Source organism: Carcharodon carcharias, chromosome 26, assembly GCF_017639515.1.
Source record: "Carcharodon carcharias isolate sCarCar2 chromosome 26, sCarCar2.pri, whole genome shotgun sequence".
Lineage (NCBI taxonomy): Eukaryota > Metazoa > Chordata > Chondrichthyes > Lamniformes > Lamnidae > Carcharodon > Carcharodon carcharias.
The window spans coordinates 40,790,812-40,813,544 of record NC_054492.1 but is presented as its reverse complement, the minus strand read 5'-3'; the positions used below and the strand labels follow the sequence as shown (position 1 = coordinate 40,813,544).

The 22,733-nt window shown below is 41.3% G+C and overlaps 1 protein-coding gene across 5 annotated transcripts in view; it reads left to right on the top strand.

The window, feature by feature from the left end:
* sltm (SAFB-like, transcription modulator) overlaps positions 1-17,374 on the top strand; it is a 48,645-nt gene extending 31,271 nt beyond the window's left edge. For 4 of the 5 annotated variants that reach the window (XM_041174830.1, XM_041174827.1, XM_041174825.1 and 1 more), the window contains 6 exons: positions 5,114-5,238; positions 9,561-9,701; positions 10,131-10,514; positions 11,257-11,395; positions 11,717-11,883; positions 16,218-17,374. In XM_041174830.1, coding sequence (XP_041030764.1) covers positions 5,114-5,238; positions 9,561-9,701; positions 10,131-10,514; positions 11,257-11,395; positions 11,717-11,883; positions 16,218-16,353 — 1,092 coding nt within the window. In that variant the 3' untranslated portion in view covers positions 16,354-17,374. The remainder of the gene's footprint in view (positions 1-5,113; positions 5,239-9,560; positions 9,702-10,130; positions 10,515-11,256; positions 11,396-11,716; positions 11,884-16,217) is intronic. The other variant, XM_041174826.1, reaches the window with a different exon arrangement.
* Positions 17,375-22,733: the final 5,359 nt, after the last annotated feature.

The following is a 22,733-nucleotide window of genomic DNA, read 5'->3' as shown; positions in this document are numbered from 1 at the left end:
TCCTTGGATAGGTTATCAAGAGATGTAGCTCAACCACTGTGGGATAGATTTCCCCCTTGGTCAATTTTATTTATTCTTATTCCATTGAGAAGCTGACAGGAGAAATTTTATTTTGCCATTGCTTCTTGGTCTTCCAACTTTGTGCACTTCCTCCTTTTAAGCAATCAGATTTCTGTGTTCTTCACTGCAAACTGTGTTTATGGACTTGGGTAATCTTTAGTGCTGTCTTTCCTTACAGTTGCTTTCTTGACCCAGTTATGAAATGCTTGGCTGTGAGCTGGTACAATGGCAAAGCTAAGAAAGGAAATTCTTTAGAGATGCCGATCCACATCTCTCACTTTGACAGAACAAGCTGATCTCATGCAATCTGTCAGCCTTAATAAAGTTAACTTATCAGCAAATTGTTCCTTATGGATTCAGGTCTGGAAGGATCTTAAGTTAAGTGGAAAGGGATAGTATTTGTGGGGTTAGTGGGCGTTAATTTATATCTGAAGTTCAACACTGGCTGCAGTACTGAGTTAATACTCTGTTAGAGGTGCCAACTTTTGTCGAGATATTAAGCGTGAATTCCTCAGTGAGGTTATTTGTAAATTGAGATTTTGTGGTTGAATCTAATTTAGTCTCACAATTTGCATGATTAAATATTGCCAGTTTTCTGTTGACTGTTTTTAAATTCATTCATGGGATGTGGGTTTCGCTGGCTGGGCCAGCCTTTATTGCTCCCCCCCCCCCCGCCCGCAGTTGCCCTTGAAGGTCGTGGTGAACTGCTGCAGTCCTTGTGTTAGGAAGGGAGTTCCAGGATTTTGACCTGGTGACAGTGAAGGAACAGTGATATATTTCCAAGTCAGGATGGTGAGTGACTTGGAGGGGAACTTCCAGGTGTTGATGTTCCCATGTATCTGCTGCCCTTGTCCTTCCAGATGGTAGTGGTCATGGGTTTGGAAGGTGCTGTCGAAGGAGCCTTGGTGAATTCCTGCAGTGCATCTTGTAGATGGTACACTGCTGCTACTGTGCATTGGCGATGGAGGAAGTGGATGGATGTGGTGCTAATCAAGCAGGCTGCTTTGCCCTAGATGTTGTCGAGCTTCTTGGGTGTTGTGGGAGCTGCACTCATCCAGGGAAATCAGGAGTATTCCTTCTCACTCCTGACTGTGTCTTGTTCATGGTGGAGAAGCTTTGGGGAGTCAGGAGGTGAGTTAATCGTCGCAGAAGTCCTGGCCTCTGACCTGCTGTTGTAGCCATAGTATTTACATGGCAAGTGCAGTTCAGTTTCTGGTCAATGGTAACCCTCAGGATGTTGATAGTGGGGGATTCAGTGATGGTAATGCCAATCAACCATCACCCCCCCTGATGTTCGATTCTCTCTTGTTGGAGATGGTCACTGCCTGACATTTGTGTGACGCAAATGTTACTTACCACTTGTCAGCCCAAGCCTGGATATTGTGCCGATCTTGCTGCATTTGGACATGGACTGCTCCAGTATCTGAGAAGTCTCGAATGGTGCTGAACATTGTGCAATCATCAGCGAACATCCCCACTTCTGACCTGATCTTATGATGGAAGGTCATCAATGAAGCAGCTGTTGATGATCGGGCCATGGACACTACCCTGAGGACGTCCTGGAGCTTGAGATGACTGACCTCCAACAACCACAACCATCTTCCTTTGTGCTAAAACAAAAACAGAATTACCTGGAAAAACTCAGCAGGTCTGGCAGCATCGGCGGAGAAGAAAAGAGTTGACGTTTCGAGTCCTCATGACCCTTCGACAGGCTAGGTATTATCCCAGCCAGTGGAGAGTTTTCCCCCTAATTTCCATTAACTTTAGTTTTGCTAGGGTTCCTTGATGCCACACTTGGTCAAATGCGACCTTATGTCTCCCCTCACCTTGAGAGTTCAGCTCTTTTGTCCATGTTTGAACATGGCGGACCCCAAACTGAGCAGGTTATTGCTAAGCAAGTGCTGCCTGATAGCACTGTTGATGACCCCTTCCATCACTTTACTGATGATCGAGAGTAGGCTAATGGGGCTGTAATTGACCTGGTTGGAATTGTCCTGCTTTTTGTGCAAAGGGCATACCTGGGCAATTTCCACAAAGCTGGTAGATGCCAGTGTTGTAGCTGTACTGGAACAGCTTTGCGAGGGGCGTGGCAAGTTGCCAGAATATGGTCAGGGCCTCTCCAGTGCCTTCAGCCGTTTCTTGATATCATGTGGAGTGAATCACATTGGCTAAAGACTACCATAAGATGGATGATGTTAGACTCACTGGCCTGTAATTACCTGGTTTATCTCTACTACCCTTCTTGAATAATGGTATCACATTCGCTGTCCTCTAGTCTTCTGGCACCTCTCTTGTGGCCAGAGAGGATTTGAAAATTAGTGTCAGAGCCCGTGCAACTTCCTCCCTTGTCTCACATAGCAGCCTGGGATCCATCTCATCTGGGCTTGGGGATTTATCCACTTTTAAGCCTGCTGAAATCGCTAATACCACCTCCCTTTCAATGCTAATTTGTTCAAGTATATCACAGACCCCTCCCTGATTTCTGCACCTACATCGTCCTTCTCCATTGTGAACACAGATGAAAAGAAATCATTTAAAACCTCACCTATGTCCTTCGGCTCCACACACACATTGCCACTTTAGTCCCTAATGGACCCTACTTTTTCTCTGGTTCCTCTTGCACTTAATAGATTATAAAATGCCTTGGGATTTACCTTTATCTTGCCCCGCCAGTATTTTCTCATGCCCCCTCTTCGCTTTCCTAATTACTTTTTTAAGTATCCCCCTACACTTTCTATACTGTTAGGGCTTCTGCAGTTTTCAGCCCTTGGTATCTGCCATAAACCTTTTTTTCCCTTATCCAATCCTCTTTATCCCTTGACATCCAGAGTTCCCTGGACTTGTTGGTCCTGCCCTTCACCTTTGCGGGAACATGTTGGCTCTTCCCTCGGTCATGTCTCTGTGATAGCAACAATATCATATTCCCGTGTGTTAATCAACACCTTCAATTCATCTGCCTTACTTGTAACACTCCTTGCGCTAAAATAGATGCAATCCAGCCTTGCATTATTCCCTTGTGCCTTAACAGGTCTAGATTTGCTCTGCCTTCCCTGCTAATTTAGTTTCTCTTCTATATTTGGCTGTGCATCACCCCCTGCTGTACCTACACTCTGTATCCCATCCCCTGCTAAATTAGTTTAAACCCTCCCCCACAACAGCACTAGCAAACCTCCCCGCAAGGATGTTGGTCCCGTTCCAGTTGAGGTGCAACCTGTCCGTCTTCTACAGGCCCCACGGACCCAGTGATCCTGCACCATCTCTTTGGGCATGCCTTCATCCTCTCTATCCTCCTATTCCTATACTCATTAGCATTAGCACGTGGCACAGGGAGTAATCCAAAGATTACAACCTTTGAGGTCCTGCTTTTTAGCCTGCTACCTGGCTCCCTAAATTCTTGTTGCAGGACCTCATCCCTCTTCCTACCTATGTCGGTACCAATGTGCATCACAACCTCTGTTCGTCCTCCCCCTTCAGAATGCCCTGCAGTCATTCTGGCACCAGGGAGGCAACACACCATGCTGGAGTCACGTCTACAGCTGCAGAAGCGCCTGTCTGCACCCCTCACTATTGCTCTTCCACGCTAACTCCTCCCCACTTGTGCAGCTGAGCCACCCCCAGTGCCGCGAACTTGGCTCTGGCTGCACTCTCCAGAGAAACTTTCACCCCCAATTCCAGTGCACAAAAATAGTTCTTGAGTGAGATGCACTCTGGGGCTTGCCTGACTACCTGCCTGCCTCCCTTCTTCTGACTGGCGGTCACCCATTTTTTTTCCTCTCACTGCACTTAAGCTGCAGAGTGACCACATCTAAAAACGTGCTGTCCACCTAACCCCTGAGCCTCGCGGACGCACCGCTGTGTCTCCAGCTGACGCTCAAGCTCCAAAACCCATTGCTTAAGCTCGTCAAGCTGGTGGCACTGCCTACTAGCCTGCAAGGAGTGTCGAAGAGTTCCCACATGCTGCAGGCCTTACAACACACGGGACTGAGCTCCCTTGCCATACTTGTTTTTAATTAAAAGACTATTTCCTTAAATTTAAGCCAAGTAGAAAATTATTTAGTTATTAAAAAAAGATGCTGAGACTCTTACCTTTTGTAATGTCACTTTGAAGTGGGGAAAAAAATAACTTACCCATGACCTACCAATCAGCTCTCTCCCTCTCTTGCCCTGAAGTCACTCTTTTCGAATTCCAGTGCTGCCAAGTGCCTGGGTGCAAACCTGCTCCCTCACAGGTGAACTCCTCTTTATACAGCCACTCTATTTATTTATAAGATATGATTTCGTGAGGGGGACTATGTTAGACAATTGCTTGACTAGTCTGTGAGACAGCTCTGCCAATTTTGGCACAAGGAATTCGCAGGGTCAACAGGGCTAAGATTGCTGTTGTCGTTTCCAGTACCTAGGTCAATGCTGGTGGGTCCATTCTCTTTTATTCCTTTTTTGTGACTTTGTAGCAGTTTGATATAACTAAGTGGCTTGCCAGGTCATTTCAGAGAGCATAAGAGTCAACCACATTGCTGTGGGTCTGGAGTCACGTGTAGGCCAGACCAGGTAAGGACAACAGATTTCCTTCCCTAAAGGACATTAGTGAACCAGACTGTTGTGACACTTCACAAAGAACATGTTGGGTGCATTGAAATTGATTTTCAATTTTGAAGTGGTAACTAAACTGATGGATGAGATTGAGTCAACAGTTGAGTAGAGAAAGTGGGGAGTGGGTGGAAGGAAGAAGGAACAAAGGTGAAGGTTGGATAAAATGGAAGGAAGGAGCAAGTATGGATAAAGGTGGGAGTGGGCAGACAGTTTCACTTGTCAATTTAATTCTCTGCTCCTTCCTGACCTCAATCCTTAGCCTGTTCTTATGAAGCTCAAGGAACTGCACCTCTTTCATTTAGGCACTTTACAACTTCCTGGACTCAACATTGAGTTCAACAGTTTCACTAATACTACAGCATATCAGTGGGTCTAAGGCTGGAGGAGGGTAGTGTGCTGAAAAAACAAGAGTAATGGTTCAGAAAAAAAAGAATTTCACACTTGTACCTATTCCATACTTCAGGAACGCCGTAAAGAAATAGAGCGCATTGCCCGTGAACGTGAAGAGCTTCGTCGGCAGCAAGAGCAGCTCCGCTACGAGCAAGAAAGAAGAAATTCTTTAAAACGTCCTCACGATGTTGATAACCGGTATGTTTGTAAATTACAAGTTTATGACTGGATAATCTGTAGTATGTTTATTGGATTAATACACAGAATCGTGTTCTCAACAAGGCATTATTCTGAACTCTCACTCAGTGCGTGAATGAAGAGTAAGGTTTTGCTGATGTGGTTTATAACTTTGTCCAGATGATCTTAACCAGTGGTGGGCAACCTGTAGGCCATCAGTGTTCTGAGTGTAGCCCGCAAGACATTTTGTTGACCGTTGCCCACATGCAGGGCTTCTGGATTCCGCTGGATTCTGTTGTGCAGTATTTTTTCCTACCGGTATTACTAAAGTGGTACGCACACAAAGCAAGGGCATATGAAGTGAGGTGGGTGCTTATTGCACACAACATTGACTGAGAGCCGTGTGCTCCCTCTGCGTCCAATCAAAGCGCTGCTACAGTTCCATCAGCACACCCTGCAAATTCTTCTTCATGGGGTCATGAACATGCCCGATTTAAATCTTGCAGCCCACTGAGATGGAGGGCCACTTGTGGCCTACTCACTCGCCTCGGTTGCCCATCACTGATCCTAACTGTCTTATTTCTAAACCATTTGTATGGGTTAGAAGTGTTCATGTTACAACTGCTGTGGCAATTGTGTGCGTGCTCTGGCTGTCATTAAGAGCAGCTGATGGTATTAGGAAAAGGTTAGGCACGTATATAAGAACCAGTTTACACCTGTAGTGGAGCAAACTATGTGGAAGGGGAAAGTAGTCTACATTTTGTTTTATTCACAAAGCCCAGTATAACACATGTTGAAGACAGACTGGCTCCAACATCTTCCTTTGCCGGATGGATATTCACCGAATTAACAGCAGTTATCCTAAATGTGCACACTACAGTCCAACAACATATCCAGAACTCTTCTACCCACATCCTATCTTGTAAAATCTACTTACCATCACTCCTGTCCTTTGCAGCTTTCACTTCCTTCATGCCACCTACCCCTCCCACTCTCCAACGCATTTATCTCAACAATTTTTATCTTTGTCTACAAATCTCTCCAAAGCCTTTCTCTGCAACTTCCTTTTGCCCCACATCCCAGCTCTCTGCTCCATTCTAGTAAATCCAGATTTTCTTTGTTTCCCGGGAGAGAGAAACAGAGTTAACGTTTCAAGTCCTATGACCCTTCTTCAGAGCTAGAGAAGTCAAAATGTGATGAAATTTATACTGTTGAAGAGGGTTGGAGCAGGTGAAGCTAGATTGAAGGCCAGCGATAGGTGGGGGCTAAGGAGAGATTGACAAAGATGTCATGGACAAACAGACAAAGGGAGTGTTAATGGTAGTGGTAAGGGCTAAAGGAGGTGCTGAGAGTGGCAGAAAGGTAAGAAAGCAGAATGTGTTAATAGCAGAACAAGGGTAAGCACTCTGTGAAAGAACAACATGGAACAAGTAACAGGCGGCCCTTTTGGTGTTGGGGGCAGGGGGGCATTGGTTCGGGAAAAAGGATGGAAAAAGGGATGAAAGGGGGATAAAACAATAAATGAATAAAAATGAAAGTAAGTGGATTTAAAAAAACATTTTTAAAAAGAGGGGTGAAAATAGAGTTCACGGTCAGAAGTTGTTGAACTCAGTGTTAAGTCTGGATGGCTGTAAAGTGCCTAATTGGAAGATGAGGTGCTGTTTCTACAGTTTGCATTGGGCTTCGCTTGAACATTGCAGCAGGGCAGTGACAGACATGTGGACATGAGAGCAGGACGGTGTGTTGAAATGGCAAGCAACAGGAAGATCTGGGTCATGCTTGCGGACAGACCGAAGGTGTTCCGCAAACTGTCACCCAGTCTGTGTTTGGTCTCCCAGTGTAGAGGAGACTGCATTGGGAGCAGCAAATGCAGTAGACCAAATTGAAGGCGCTGCTTCACATGAAACAAGAGTGTTAGGGCCCTTGGGTAATGTGGAGGGAGGAGTTAAAGGGACAGGTGTTGCACCCATGCGATTGCATGGGACGGTGCCATGGCAAGGGAATGAGGTGTTGGGAGTGATGGAGGACTGGACCAGGGTGTCCCAGACTGTCCCTACGGACTGCTGAAGTTGTGGGGGGGTGTTTGGTGGTGGCATCATGCTGGTGTTGGTGGAAATTGTGGGGGATAACCCTTTGAATGTGGAGGCTGGTGGGGTGAAAAGTGAGGACAAGGGGGACCTGATCATGGTTCTGGGAGGGAGGGGAAGGTGTGAGGGCAGAGGTGTGGGAGATCAGTCGGACACGGCTCAGGGCCCTGTCAACCACAGTGGGTGGGAAACCTCGGTTAAGGAAGAAGGAAGACATGTCAGAAGCGCTGTTTTGGGAAGTGGCATCATTGGGAGAGAGGCAAGGGAACTCAGAATGGAAGGACAAAATAAAAGGTGTAGCTATGACTGTCTCTTTATGGAGTATGTGGTACATTCCTTGTTCCAGTCCTAATCAGGCCCCCTCCCACAACTCTTGTCGGTACATCGACGACTGTTTCGGTGCCACTTCGTGCTCTCATCTGGACCTGGAAAAATGTTATCAATTTTGCTTCCAGTTTCTATCCCTTTATCACCTTCACATGGTCCATCTGCGACACTTCCTTCTTCCTTGACCCTTCTGTCTCCATTTCTGGTGGTAGAATGTCCACCAATATTCATTACAAGCCCACCGATCCCCACAGCTACCTTGACTACCTCACACCCCGCTTCCTGTAAGGACGTCGTCCCATTCTCTCAGTTCTGTTGCACCTGTTCCAGTGATGCCACTTTCCATAACGGCACTTCTGACAAGCCTTCCTTCTTCCTTAACCAAGGTTTCCCACCCACTGTGGTTGACAGGGCCCTCAACCATTTCCGACACATCTCCTGCGCCTCTGTCCTCACACCATTCCCTCCGTCCCAGAACCATGATAGGGTCCCCCTTGTCATTTTTCACCCCACCAGCCTCCACATTCAAAGGATCATTCCACACCATTTCCGCCAACTCCATCAAATACACCTTCCCATTCGGCATAACATTCGGATTGTTCCCTCTGGGACACCCTGGTCCACCACTCTATCACTTCCAACATATCATCCCCTTGCCATGGCACCTTTCCATGCAATCACAGAAGGTGCAACACTGCCCCTTTACCTCCTCCCTCCTCGTCGCCCAAAGGCCCAAACACTCCTGTTTCATGTGAAGCAGCGCTTTACTTGCACCTCCTTCAATTTGGCTACTGCATTTGCTGCTCCCAATGTAGTCTCCTGTACATTGGAGAGACCAAACCCAGACTGGGTGACCACTTTGCGGAACATCTTCACTTAGTCCACAAGCATGCCCCAGATCTTCCTGTTTGCCTTTTCAACACACCATTCTGCTCTCATACCCACAAGTCTGTCCTTGGCCTGCTGCATTGTTCCAGTGAAGCCCAATGCAAACTGAAGGAACAGCACCTCATCTTCCAATTAGGCACTTGACAGCCTTCTGGACTTAACATTGAGTTCAACAACTTCAGACCATGAACTCTCTCCTCTGTCTTTACCCCGTTTTCTTCCCCCCCCACCTTTTTTAAAATTTATTTTTATTTTTTATCCCCTTATTTTCAATTTTATTTGTTGTTTTATCCCCTTTTTCCGTTCTTTTTCCCTAACCACTGCTCCTCTCATTACACCACCCCCAAAAAGGCCATCTGTTATTTGTTTCATGTTGTTCTTTCACAGAGTGCTTACACTTATTCTGCTTTCTTACCTTTATGCCACTATCAGCACCACCTTTAGCCTTACCACTACCATTAACACTCCTTATCTTTTTGTCCATGACATCTTTGTCAATAATCTCTCCTTAGTCCCACCTATCGCTGGCCTTCTCTCCAGCTTCACCTGCTCCACTCCCTTAAACGGTATAAATTTCATCACATTTCTACTTCTCTTTAGCTCTGAAGAAGGGCCATACAGACTTGAAACGTTAACTCTGTTTCTCTCTCCACAGATGCTGTCAGACCTGCTGAGATTTTCTAGCATTTCCAGTTTTTATTTCACATTTCCAGCATCTACAATATTTTGCTTGTTTTTTCTTATTTCTCTGTTGCTTCTCCCTTCTTGTGAAGCACTTGGCAATGTTTTATGATGTTTAAAGATACCATACAAGCTAGGAATCTAATGCTTCGAGATTTTCCTAGACAAAGATGAAGTAAAACTTGTAGGGTTTTAAAAGTTCAGTTTTGTTTTAAATTACACAGCTATAGAAAGCAAGTTGTTCTTAACCTGAAATGAGGCTGTTGTGATACTTAATTTTCCTATCTGAACAATACTTAATCTTTTGACTGTTTCAAAATGCTGAAAGTTATTAAAATCTGTAACTGTCTTAATATCTAGACGCGATGAACCCTATTGGAATGAACACAAAAGGAGGGCCATGGACAATGACGCCCGTTTCAGTCACAGTTCTGATTACAGTCGTCAAGAACCGAACCGTTACAATGACTTTGACCACAGGGTACCATCGTCATTTGATAGGTGAGTGCTGCCTTTGCATCTGGATTTTGACCACATCAAGTGAGACCTGATGTGTTTTTTGATTGCATGATTGGTTGAGCAGAACTGCTGGAGCTAGAAAGAAGTAATTGGTACATGATAGAAATAAATTGCATCTACTGAAATTAATGCCAAAAGCACATTGTGCTGGTATAGGTGTACATTGCACAAGAGTCTGAACATGGGTTCCAGGCTTCTTTTTGCATATGGTATTCCTGATCTCTCTATGGCAGTGGATGTGCATCCCTGTAGGACAGGACAGGGCACCTGAGAGAAAATCAACCCATCTGTTTCTAACAATGGTTCAATAAGTCCCTGAAGGGCACTGATAGCATTTTATGCCAAGATCCAAGTGTTGCTGAAATAAGGCTGGTTAAGGAAGCTAATACAAGTTATTCACCAAATTTACAGACGAGGGGATCGTTACAACCATCAAGGAGATGGAAAAAAGAATCGTTCTGGTAGTCGCAGAGAGGACGCTGGGTATAACAGATATCCAAAACCATATAGTGATTCCAGAAGACCAACTTCCCAACAAAGAAGTGAACTTCATGCAAATAACGAGCGGAGAGAAATAAGGGAGAGAGATGACCGGCGAACTGTAACAATTCAGGACCGCTCAGCTGGTAGCAGGGGGCATGACCATCTACAAAAGATATCCCCATCGAGAAGCTTTCCTGACAGAAGTAGGATGGATGACCATGGAGTCCATCACAGTCGGCCAAGTCATAATTCTTCTAGACCCGATGATTGGAAGCCTAGTGGTGGTATGGGTTCTACTAAACATGAATTGAGGTAATTTTGAATTTGTTCTACCACATGTGGAGAGTTTTTGGAACTCACTTTTTGAAAAGACTAAACTTGGGGAAAAAAAGTCTCATTTCGCTCGTGTGAAACACCTAAGCCAGATTTGTTGACAGCTGCATAACAGACTGCATGGGTATATTGCCTCTGTTTTTCAGGTGATTTCTAGTGGCCCAGTGGTACTTATGGCGGGGTGGGGGGGGGGGGGGGGGTGGCATTTAATTTTAATCTCCGAATTGTTGCTAACACAGGGACCCTTAATATTTAGTTGAAATCAACATCATTCAAGTAAGAGGATCCAAAAGATGGCAACGGATTATGAAAAGATAAATTTTCAATCTGATGTTCTTAGTGCATTTGAATTCCTTTTATTGTTTTAAATAAACAATTAAGTTAATGCTACAGAACGCAGCATTTTTCTTCCCATTTGTAATAGTCGTAGAAGTACTGTTGCCTGGAAGAACCTCTCCAATTGATAGATTTACAAATCTGAACCTTGTCATGTGCTCGTGCAAACCAGGTGGTTGGATTACAATTTCTTCCATCTCTTCATTGCTTAGCTGTGAGCTAGTGAGCTTTGAAGCTAGTTTATGGAATATATTTTACTGTGAAACACAAGAAAGAGATGGCCTTGTGAAACTGATTTATTAGTGTTCTAACTGAAAGCAAGTAATTCAACTTGTAAACTTTTAGCAATCAGTTAGTAATCTTGAAGTAATTATTGACAATTTAGGAATTCAAGAGAGAGGGATCGAATACGCCCAGAGAGATCTGGACAGAATCTGCGAAGTGGGCCACCGAGCGGTATGGCTGGATATAACAGCCGAGATGGAGGAAGACCAGCAATAGGAGACAGAGGTGGTAATACTCAGGTACAGAAGAGATGAACAATTAATTGGACTTATTGCATATGGACAAACGCTGTAGTAATTTTATAAATAATCATATTTAATTTTTCTTGTTTACAACCTTGGATGACTGCACTTTATATACCTGATGTGACATATATAAATGTTAGCAGATACTAGTCTTACTGAAATTTTTTTTGGGAGAACATCAAATTAGTTGTGTTCCCACCAGTAGATCATTTTATAAGGTTTCGTTTAGGAATGTAGCATAATGTTGCCATTAATTTGTAAAATGCAAGTGCTATGATTGTACTTGTATTTACTTTTTGCAACCTCTTTTCCCAGCAGTCTCACTACCATGATAACAGACACGTAGTGGTAGAACGTCATGGTCGTGATTCAGGAGGACCACGGAACAGTTGGCATGCTGGACCCAGTTCCCAAGGCAGTGGCTATCAAGACATGCGGCGAATGAGTGACAGTCGTGGTCCTGGCATGATTCCACTATCCAGGTACTAAAATTGCATTCTGTTAGCTGTTTTGATTGCCTGTATCTTAAAACATGTATTGTAAATTCTTTCTGTATGTTATATTTTTGACTGGTTTTATATTAAACAGGCTCATTCTTTTTTTGAAAACATATTAAGCGTTAGTTGCTTCAAGCTATTTTTTTGATGGGTAGTTTGTTGATGCGTATTGGACATTGCAGTAAAAGGTTTGTTCACAGAATATAAATAAAACATCAAGGAATACAAATCCATCATCATAGTTTGCTTAATCGTATAGTCAAATGTTATGGGGATATTGATGTATCTATATTGGCAAAATTCCTTCTTTTTCCTGTGTACAAAAAAAAGAAAACTTTACAATGCATTAAAACATTCTTAACTCATAACTAAGATGTGTATTGAGTGTTTCCATTTTTAGTATCCTATATTAAAACAATTGTTCTGGTATCTAAGCAGCCTATAAAAACCTAAATAGGCTGACTCCTGAATTGCACTATTTTAGATGCTACTGAAATTATTGTTCCAAGTTTGATCATCTCCACATTCAATAGCCAGTGAGCATTGCTTGATGTAATACATCTCAAGAGAGGGATGAGGAAAGGCTATTACACTGAATCTCTTCTCCCTCTTTCACTCCATCAAAGTTTTGATGGTTATGTTAGGCCTGTAGACTCCAGTTTCATGCTAGTATATTTCTTAATTAGAATTTAATGTATTGGTATGTAAAATGCTTGTTGAGTTTTTATCACAACTAATACTAACCATGATTGGTGTCTTTCATCTAGTAGCATACACTCCTAAATCATCCCATTCATATCTGTTTGAACTTTCATGAGATTATTTATAGCACATAACTAAAGCATTATAGAAAATTATCTGACATCAGGGATGTGGGACATGGAAGGCCCAGTGTGATAATTATTAAGATGATGGATAGAATAGACAATATATATACTCTGGACACTCCTTACAGCAGCACAGTTGACATCAGAACTTAGTTGATTGCTTGCAGAACTTGAACACTGCATGTTGGTGCTTTAGTCCGTTTGGTCAATGGGCTGCTGCTTTTATTTTTCTTGAAACATTTCTTATAAAGCATAAACTCCAGTTTTAGTCATTTGCCTAATTTGTGGACAAGCTGAATCTTGTCCTTGGCTGTACATTACTGACATTTCCAGCCAAAGCCATGAGCGAGTGATGAGCAAGAGACATTAGCCACATTTTTTCCTTTCCATGTGCCAAATATACCGCTCCTTTTGCTGATCTGAGGCTGGTTAAGCGCAGTTACGAAGTAAAATTTTGGGTCACCTTCCTCTGTATGCCTCAGTATCACATGCTTAATGGACTTACCCTCTGAATAACCAAGGAGCTAAAATGAAAAATAATGAAATAAAGCTGAGCCTTAGCTCATGCATGGGCTGCTTTGATTTTTTGACCCATTGATTACAAGGATGATGCCTGCAAGAAAAATAGTTCTTTATGTAGGACATTACCTCAATTATAAGAGAGAGTTGTGTGCCACAATTGATCCAATTATTGTCTGCCAGTCCTGCACAATTACTTGTAAGGCCTGTGACTCCCAACATAGGGACTTTGTCTTTCTGCGTTTTAAGATATAGAAGAAAAGTATAGTGCCTGCAACCAGATTGGAATGAGCTGATTGTAGCTTCTATGCTTAACATCCATCTTGAAGTTCACAGCATGTACAGATTATATGTGCTATTGGCATCCTGTGGCCAACCAATGACTTGGCAAGTTAGTGTGAATAAAGTTTGAATATGTAAAGAATTCTTTTCCCATGTTTCAGCTGATTATTTCATTGCAAATTACATTGTATAAGGCAGCTCAGCAAATCCTTGAATGGATAAGGAACTGGGGCACAGGTAATAGGATGATCTGATGGATTTCTCACCTTTCAAATGCAGATGCTGAATGATCTAGGATACTTGTACACTGAATTTAAATTCAAAGAATTCAAGCCCTCACATGGATCTTCCTGACTTAGCTTCACTTTTTTGGGAAGATCCAACAAGAATATCAAAATTCTTTGGAGAGTCAGCCTCCAATTTTAAAATTTGATTCTGATCTTGAGACCCTGTTCAAAGTTCTTTGAAGGGTCTTTGAGTTTTTTGGTTCTTTTGTGAAGAAGCCTTTTTTCACTGCAAACTGATATTTTAGACCAGTGAGTAATTTAGCTTTCTCTGAGGATGGCAAAAGTAGTCTGATACAATTGTCTCTCTTTGCAGTTCCTAATTTATCAAATCGTTGGCAAGATGCTCAGAAATTACAATTTTTTTTCTCCCTTTTTATCTTCTGGCTTACAGCACTGTGATTGTGTCCAATCAGACAAGCCACCTGAAACTATTTTTGTTTCTACTTCCTGTAAAGCATATTCCACTCCTTGCCTCAGCTTTCCCCTTTGTTATTTAATTATCTACTACTTGGCCATATCTGTGCCCAGGTTAAACTTTGTTCTTCACTGCACATTTAACTTTTCTATTGCTGGTCACTAGATCATGATAAGCATAAGCCAGTAATGGACATCTATTAACATTCAGTAAATGAATAAATGTGGAATAATAACCATGAAACTAAGACATTGTCATTAAAACCCCACCAATATCCTTCCAGGGAAGGACATCTGTCCTTATCGAGTCTGGCTGAGATGTGATTCCAGACCACAGCATTGTGGTTGACTCTGAACTGCCCTCTAAAATGGCCCAGCAAACCCCCCATTGTACTCAAGATAGCTCACCACCACCACCTTGTCCGGGGCAATCGCCGATGGGTAATAAATGCCCACATCTTATGAATAAATTTGCAAAAGCCAGGCAAGATGTAGATTCTTCATACTAAAGTTAACTTTACTTTGCCCCAACTTCAAAATATTTCCTTATTTCATGACATTTTCATTTCACAAATCTGTCATGGCCTCTCCCAGGAATGTGGTATGCAGTAGGTATCTCATTCAGTTTTGTATTGTGGACATTTGCTTTGCCCAGCCAGCACGACCAGAATTGAGACTACCCAAACTCATTTTATGTAAGTTGGTTACAATCTGGACAAGGAAGACTCTCAAAATGTATGGGAAGCATTTCAACCCAGATAAAAGAACAGTTGAATACATGTGTTTTGATATGACAAAGACATAACACCACCGCTTCCCCCCCACCCCCCAATAGATAAGTTCCAATTTTATCATTCTGCCGTAACATTTTATGGATAATGGTTATCTCATTTAAACCGTCCATACATCATAAGACCATAAGAGGTAGGAGCAGAAATTAGGCCAATCGGCCCATCGAGTCTGCTCTGCCATTCAGTCATGGCTGATAAGTTTCTCAACCCCATTGTCCCACCTTCTCCCCATAACCTTTGATCCCCTTACCAATCAAGAACCTATCTCGGTCTTAAATACGCAAAATGACCTGGCCTCCACAGCCTTCTGAATTCCATAGATTCACCACTCTCTGGCTAAAGAAGTTTCTCCTCATCTCTGTTTTAAAAGGTCTTCCCTTTACTCTGAGGCTGTGCCGTCTGGTCCTGGTCTCTCCTACTAATGGAAACATCTTCCCCACGTCCAGTCTATCCAGGCCTTTCAGTATTCTGTAAGTTTCAATCAGATCCCTCCTCATCCTTCTAAACTCCATCGAGTATAGACCCAGAGTCCTCAAACGTTCCTCATGTGTTAAGCCTTTCATTCCTGGGATCGTTCTCGTGAACCTCCTCTGGACCCTCTCCAGGACCAGCACATCCTTCCTGAGATACGGGGCCCAAAATTGCTCACAATATTCTAAATGTGGTCTGACCAGAGCCTTATAAAGCCTCAGCAGCACATCCCTGCTTTTATATTCTAGTCCTCATACTTGGAGCTTCAGAATGTAACATTGCACCTAAACAAAAAGCAAACATATAGCAGATATAACATTTTCACTTTCCAAAAGGTGGAACTGGCTCTCACTGATATATCCAAATGTTCCTGCTACAAATTAAGTATGAGGACTCATGAAGGTACAGATCCAAGCGTTTCTAATGCTTCCTTTTGCTTTCTGTTGAAAGATTTTGGTACTGGAGTTTACTGGATGAAAACATAGTTTGAGGAAAGTGTCCAGCAGATTGACTGTCCACAATGATTTTTATTCCTTCATCCTGTTGACAAAACTAGTTTTTGGTTTAATGTATTTTTGAAAATAGTTACAACAAATGTTATGGTTCAGTTACTTTGTATCTCGCTTCAGTGTAATATTTTCTGTGCCAAGATATAGGTGCAAATTGTTTGTGGCCACTGATTGGAATTCTTCATTAGTATCTTACTGTTTTTTCATTGCCCACTATAGTCCTGTAGCAAACAGAATTGTGCAGATCACCAACAACACAATGCAAGGAGGCAATGTCTCAGGCTCCAAAGGAATACATGGATCAGGAGATGCTCGTTTTAAGCCATTCAAAGGGGGTGCTCCGCGAAGATTCTGATGTACAAATGTTTGTAGCAGTTGGTCTCTCTGTTTTGAGATTTGTCTGTACTTGGTAGTCTTATTCAATGTGTACAACCAACTATCTTTTCAAAAATGTTTTTCCTGTTCGACAGACACGTTATTAGGCCTTGTACTTTTTTTTTAGAAAATGGTTTCGTGACTAATGGACTTACTAATGTTTTTTTTCTTTACCACCACAGCTGTTGAAAATGGAGCAAAATAAACCGTTAATACTTTTCAATCAGATTTTGCGTAAATGTCTTGTATTGGGGAGAACTTGGCAGTGGAACCTCAGTTATCTGCTGCTGGAGGGGTGGGGGAAGCCCCTCCATGGATAATGAAAATTAGGTGGTTGGAAATCCCTGATACTTAGTCGAACAGTGAGTTTTTTTTTTTAGCTTCAGTTGTATCTTTGGATGGCTTAATCAAGCTCTTAGCACATGTAGATAACACCCAAGCTTTTCTATTTTAAAAATTGAACATTCTTAATGAATGCTGGCATCCTTGTCTCCATTAGTCTCCTGCCCCCTAAAACTTCAGCTGCATGGATAGTGAATTTCAGCAAATACTGGATACCTAATTATCTACTTATCCAGCTGAATCAAGAATGGTCTGAAATTAGTACAACAGCTATAATTGCAATCTCATGAATAATTGAGAGTGCAAATAATGGAAGCACAGATAACTAAGGCTCCACTGTATAGTCTCAACTAGATTATTCATAATGTTTTATAGCAGTGAATTGCACAAATGTCACCTATCTGTAGTTAGCCTTTTCTACAGTGAACACTAGCCAGTGAACATTCAAATGTTAAACAGTGCACGGAGGGGTGGGGGGGAGGTTTCACCTTTTGCGGAATAGTGCTTGTATTTATTGACAATTCTTTTCTACATTTACCAGCAACAATTTAATTTTTTTTCGAAGAAAGGTTGTTCTTTACAAGTTCACATGTATAAATGTGGTACTGATGCTGGGAAAATGTATTCTTGCATTTTGGAATAAATCTTAATTAAATTGAGTTATTTGAAGTTGCATGTCACTTTTCTTTCACTTAATTTGTTTCTTAAAGTACATTGATTCACAGTATGCTTTTTTGATATCAGATTAATGAGATGGGCTGATTTAAAGAGGTATATGCATTTTTAAAATTATTTCATGAGATTTAAACATCAGTAGCAAGGCCAACATTTGCTTATCCCTAATTGCATTTGAAGGTGGTGATGAGTCACCTTCATGAACTGCTGTAATCCATCCAATGTAGGTGCATCCATGATGCTGTTAGGAAGGAATTTCCAGGATTTCTCAAGTTATCATTTAAGCGATTCTCTTTGAATTTAGAAAATTGTTATATTCCATCATACATAAATATATTCAGTAGCATTTTTGGTAACTACCTGAAGTGTCATTCCAGAACAGAAGCTAACCATCTGAACAGACATCTTCAAATGCATTTAGCGTAGCAGTGGTGAATAGAATTAATGAAATAGATTGAAGCTGCTCAATTTGTCCATTGACCATGGCAACATCGGCAAGGCTGCAATAATTGTGTTAAGGCAATGTTGATACACCATGAAGAGCTATAGTCCTCATGATAATGGTACTCGTACAATGCTTTCAGGATTTTGAGATTCCTTTACTGTCATTGATTCAATGTACATCCAAGGCAGGACGGTGTGGACTTAAACTGGCATACTGTTCCCATAAGGCTATTGCGTTTGAGGTTATGGGCAGAAATAGATCAAAAGTCTTGTCTTAATTGCTAGATTGTGTAAAGTAACAGGGCTTCTTTGAGATGAAAGTTCCCATAATCTGTGAAATTAAATATTTATATTGTAACTTAAGACACACAGCCTGTTTCCTGTAACATACTCACCCCACATTTCAAAAAGACAGAATAGAAAAAAGACAAAGTCAAGCCCTGATAATAAAGGATAACATAAGGATTATTAGTGAGAAAGCACTTTGGCTGAGAAAATCAGGAAGCATGGGTGAAGATTAGCCCCCCCCTAATATTAGTTATAGAGACAGTGTAACTGTTGTAGGGTACTTCAATATTCTTAAACCAGATCAATCAAATTAGTTAAGGTGGTCTGGAAGATGAGTTTGTAGAATGCTTATGTGACAGTTTCCTAGAGCAATATGTTGTGGAACCAACTGGGAATAAAGCTATTTCAGATCTAGTATTGTGCGCTGACTGTTAAGTAGTGCTGGCGCAGTAAACGATTTGCTGTGAAAGTGATCATAATACAATTGAATTTAACATTGTTTGAAAGTGACTTACTCCAATCACAAACAATCTGAAATTCAAACAAAGACAACTACGCTGGCTACGGTTAATTGCGTAAATAAACACGTAAAGAAAAAACAAAAACTCAGCAGGAAAGGTCCATCCTTGGCTTGCTGAGATGGTTAAGGGTGGTATTAAATTAAAGGAGGCTTATGATGTTGTAAAAAATAGCAGTAAGTCTGAGGAAACCAGCAAGGGGTCATCAAAAAATGTTGATCAAGTGAAAAAACAGTAAACTACCCAGGAATGTAAAAACGGTATAAGAGCTTTTGTAAGTATGCAAAAAGGAAGACAGCAGCTAAGCATTTATCCCTTAGAAGCATAAGCAAGAAGAAATTATCATGGGGAAATTAAATCGCAGAGAAATTGAAATATTTTGTCTGTCTTCACAATAGACAAGTTGCATACCAGAAAGAGGGTAATCTGCTGATAAAAGTATGGAAATAAAGGTAATTCATATCAACAGAGAAAGAGTGCTGGAGAAACTCGGACTAAAATCTGACATATCTGCAGGGCCCGATGGCCTACATTCCAGGGTTCTAAAAGAGATAACCAGCGCATCCATTATCCCTGCAGCTCCGTTTTCCAAAATTCCCTAGATTCTGCAATAGTCCCAGCAAATTAGAAGTTAGAAATGTAACAGCACTATTCAAGAAAGGAGGAAAGGGAAAACAGGGAACTACAAGGAAATCTTAACAACACACTTAGAAAAATATAGTAAGCTTAGAACAAGTCAACATATGATGTAAGGGAAATAATGTTTGACAAATTTATTACATTTTTTTACTATGTAACTAGTAGGGTAAATAAAGGGGAACCAGGAGATGGACTTCCAAAATGCATTTGATAAGATGCCACACAAAAACGTTAATACAGAAGGTAAGGATTCTTGGAGTTGGAGTAATCTATTAGCACGAATAGAGAGAGGGTTAGTTAACAGACAGGAAGCCGAGAATAGGGATAAAAGGGACATTATTCACTAATGAAGTGCCACAAGGATCAGGAGTGGGACCTCAGCTGTTTGCAATCTATTAATGACTGTCAGCTTGCTGATGATACAAAACTAGAGAGGTATGCCAACTGTGAAGAGGACTCAAAGATGCTGCAAAGAGATATAGATAAGTTGAGTGGTCAACAAGGTAGCAACTGGAGTACAATTTTTATTTTATTTTTTCCAGTGTGGGCATTACTGGCTAGGCCAGCATTAATTGCCCATCCCTAACTGCCCTTGAGAAGGTGGGTGAGCCACTTACTTGAGCCTCTATATGCCATATGGTGTCATTACCCACAATGCTGTCAGGGAGTGCCAGGATTTTGTCTCAGTGATAGTGAAAGAACAATGACATAGTTCCAAATCAGTATGATGTGTGGCCTGGAGGGGAGCTTTGCAGAATTTGTTGTTCCCATGCATCTGCTGCTCATCCTTTGAGTTGGAAGGAGCCTTGGTGAATTGCTGCAGTGAGTCTTGTAGGTGTTATAATTTGGACGAGTGTAAGATTAGAATAGCCAAATTTTTTCTTGAAACTTGTAAATGTTCATGTTCAGAGAGACTTTGGTGTTCTTGTACGAAGAACACAAGTTAGCAGACATGTACAGCAAGCTATTAGGAAAGCAATAGCATGTCGGCCGTTATTCTTGTCCTTTAACTGCCTTGCTACAATTGTATAGGGCTTTGCTGAGGCCACATTTAAAGTACTATACACAATTTTTGTCTCCCATATTTATAGGATATACTTGCATGTAAGGCAGTATGGACAAGGTTCACTAGATTCGTTCCTAGAATGAATGAGGTGCCGTGTAAATTGGACCTACATTTTCTGGAGTTTAGAAGAATGAAAGGAGAGTTAATTGAAACATTGAAATACTGTCATTCAACCTGATGTTACATGATTGGGGACTGCACATGCATGGATGAGCAATGCTTACTGGCTGGGGGTGGGAGAGAAGAGAGAAGGTGAGGAGTTAGTCAACCTACTAAATCAATTACACAGAAACCACTCAGGTAATGCTAATATATTACTAGGAAAGGCAAATAAGCCAAAAGAACTCCATTAGTGACAGCTAAGTCTTAGGACTGAAGCTACCACAAGGGATCTACACAGCAGGACTATAATTATCAGGTATGTGGTTTGGTTGGTGGCTGGTGCGACACTAATTAGTCACATCTTTGGTGAAGGAAGACAAAGGCAATTTTGTTGCTACTGGTAAACTGATTTATTTGCAGTTAAAGTAAGATTAATATATCATTTACTCATTTAAAAGTAATTGGCTTTGCATCAACTGCTGTCTGTAGAAGAGTTCCAAACTTGCACCCTGTCAGTGTAGAAGTGTTTCCTAACTTTACTCCTGAAAGACCTGACTAACATTTAGGCTATGTCCCCTATTTCTGGACCCCTCCAACCAGCATTTATTTGGTGCTCATTTCATATAGTAAAATGTTTAAGATTGCTTCCTGATTTGAATTTCATCATTAAAACAACGGGCATGAGAGCTAAATTGAATGGTGCAGATTTTCTCATCTGCCCTACTTCTATTTCCCTCAGTAAAGAAGGCAGGAGCCGGCAAATGGCCATAGTAACTAAACAGTTTTGAAGAACTGTGGAGAAACAGCATATAAGTGACTTCCTTTGCTTTGGATATTGCTCACAAATTAACTTAGCTACGTGGCAGTGGTTACTTTCAATTACAGGACCAGAATGTTTCAGTTCGAGTCGGTTGAAAATTGATAGTAGATCGGCAAAATAACTTTGTATCTTTAATGTACATTATACTTCAACTACCCATATTTTTCCAACTATTGATAATTGATAAGTACACTTGGTCTTGATGTATAAGATCAACAATTAGATGCACCAAAATTAATGGCAAGGTGGTCAATTCAGCATTAATTTGATTGATGTGAAACGGCTCTGGATTGAATTTGTGTAGTGTTTAATGCTTAAGATAACTGCCGTATGGAATTTTGGAAGCAACAATTGATGTATGCCAGCAATTATATCCCTTGTAAAGTGCTATTTAATGAGTGTATCTTTTGAGCCGTGGGAAGGAATAAATGATAGATTTTCTTAAGGGGTAGGGGTGGCGAGTCAGAAAAAGACATTTTAAGCAGATTTGTCCTGGGTTCAACTGGATGTTGGGAGAACTGGTTTGTCGATCTTCTTCGAATTGAAAACTAAAAGAGGGGGAAAATATTTTTAAAATAAATGCGAATGAAAGCAAGTTAATTGAAACATGAGTCAGACCATAGCACACTGGTATGTAAACTTAACTGCCTTTCACATCAACTTGCAAAGTGTGGTACACTTCTAAAATGGAAAATTTTAGAAAACATGACCTAAATATTAGTAAGCTTATGTACGACAATATACAATGTAGCTGCAGATCACTCAGGAAGCTTTAGAAATTTCAGAAGTAACAAAAGCTCAGTTGTACCATTCATGTAAACGCAAGATTTTTAAAAAAATATTTTCTTCCAAACATTTTTGAGAAGTCTTATGCCTGCATTTGTCAGGTTTACAGCTCTAATTCCATATTTTAAAATGACATTTTTGACCAGGTCCACAGAGCATGCAAAATGAAAACATTCTATTCTCATACTACCTGGCCAATTCTGGAGTTCAAAATGGGTTTTTGTCCACAACAGCATCAGATATTCAGTCTAAATTAAATGTGCTTTCCAAACTTCTATTGGGTAGTCCAACCACAATATTTATTGCTTTACTACTAAAAAGTATACTGTTGCAATAAATTAGATTTACTTTTACTTGACCAACTTCTTTGTGATATCTATTTGTAATCTTACATGTGTGAAAATTTAAAATCTTAAATGCAACACAACCTACCTCCTTCAAAGGCAATTACCTTCAATTCTGAAAGCACACAAGTGGGATTAATGTATTTTCTCAAAAGGAAACAAAGACAAAAATTCAACAAAATTTAGAAGAGTAACATTGCTTGCAAAGAAAACATTTAAGGGCAGGGGCTGACATTAAGTGGTTAGCTTCCAGTGGATAGAATAGACAAACTTGCTGAGCCTAACAGCCTCCCACTACTGTAAAATTTAACAATTTGTACCATTTTCCAGCTGTTG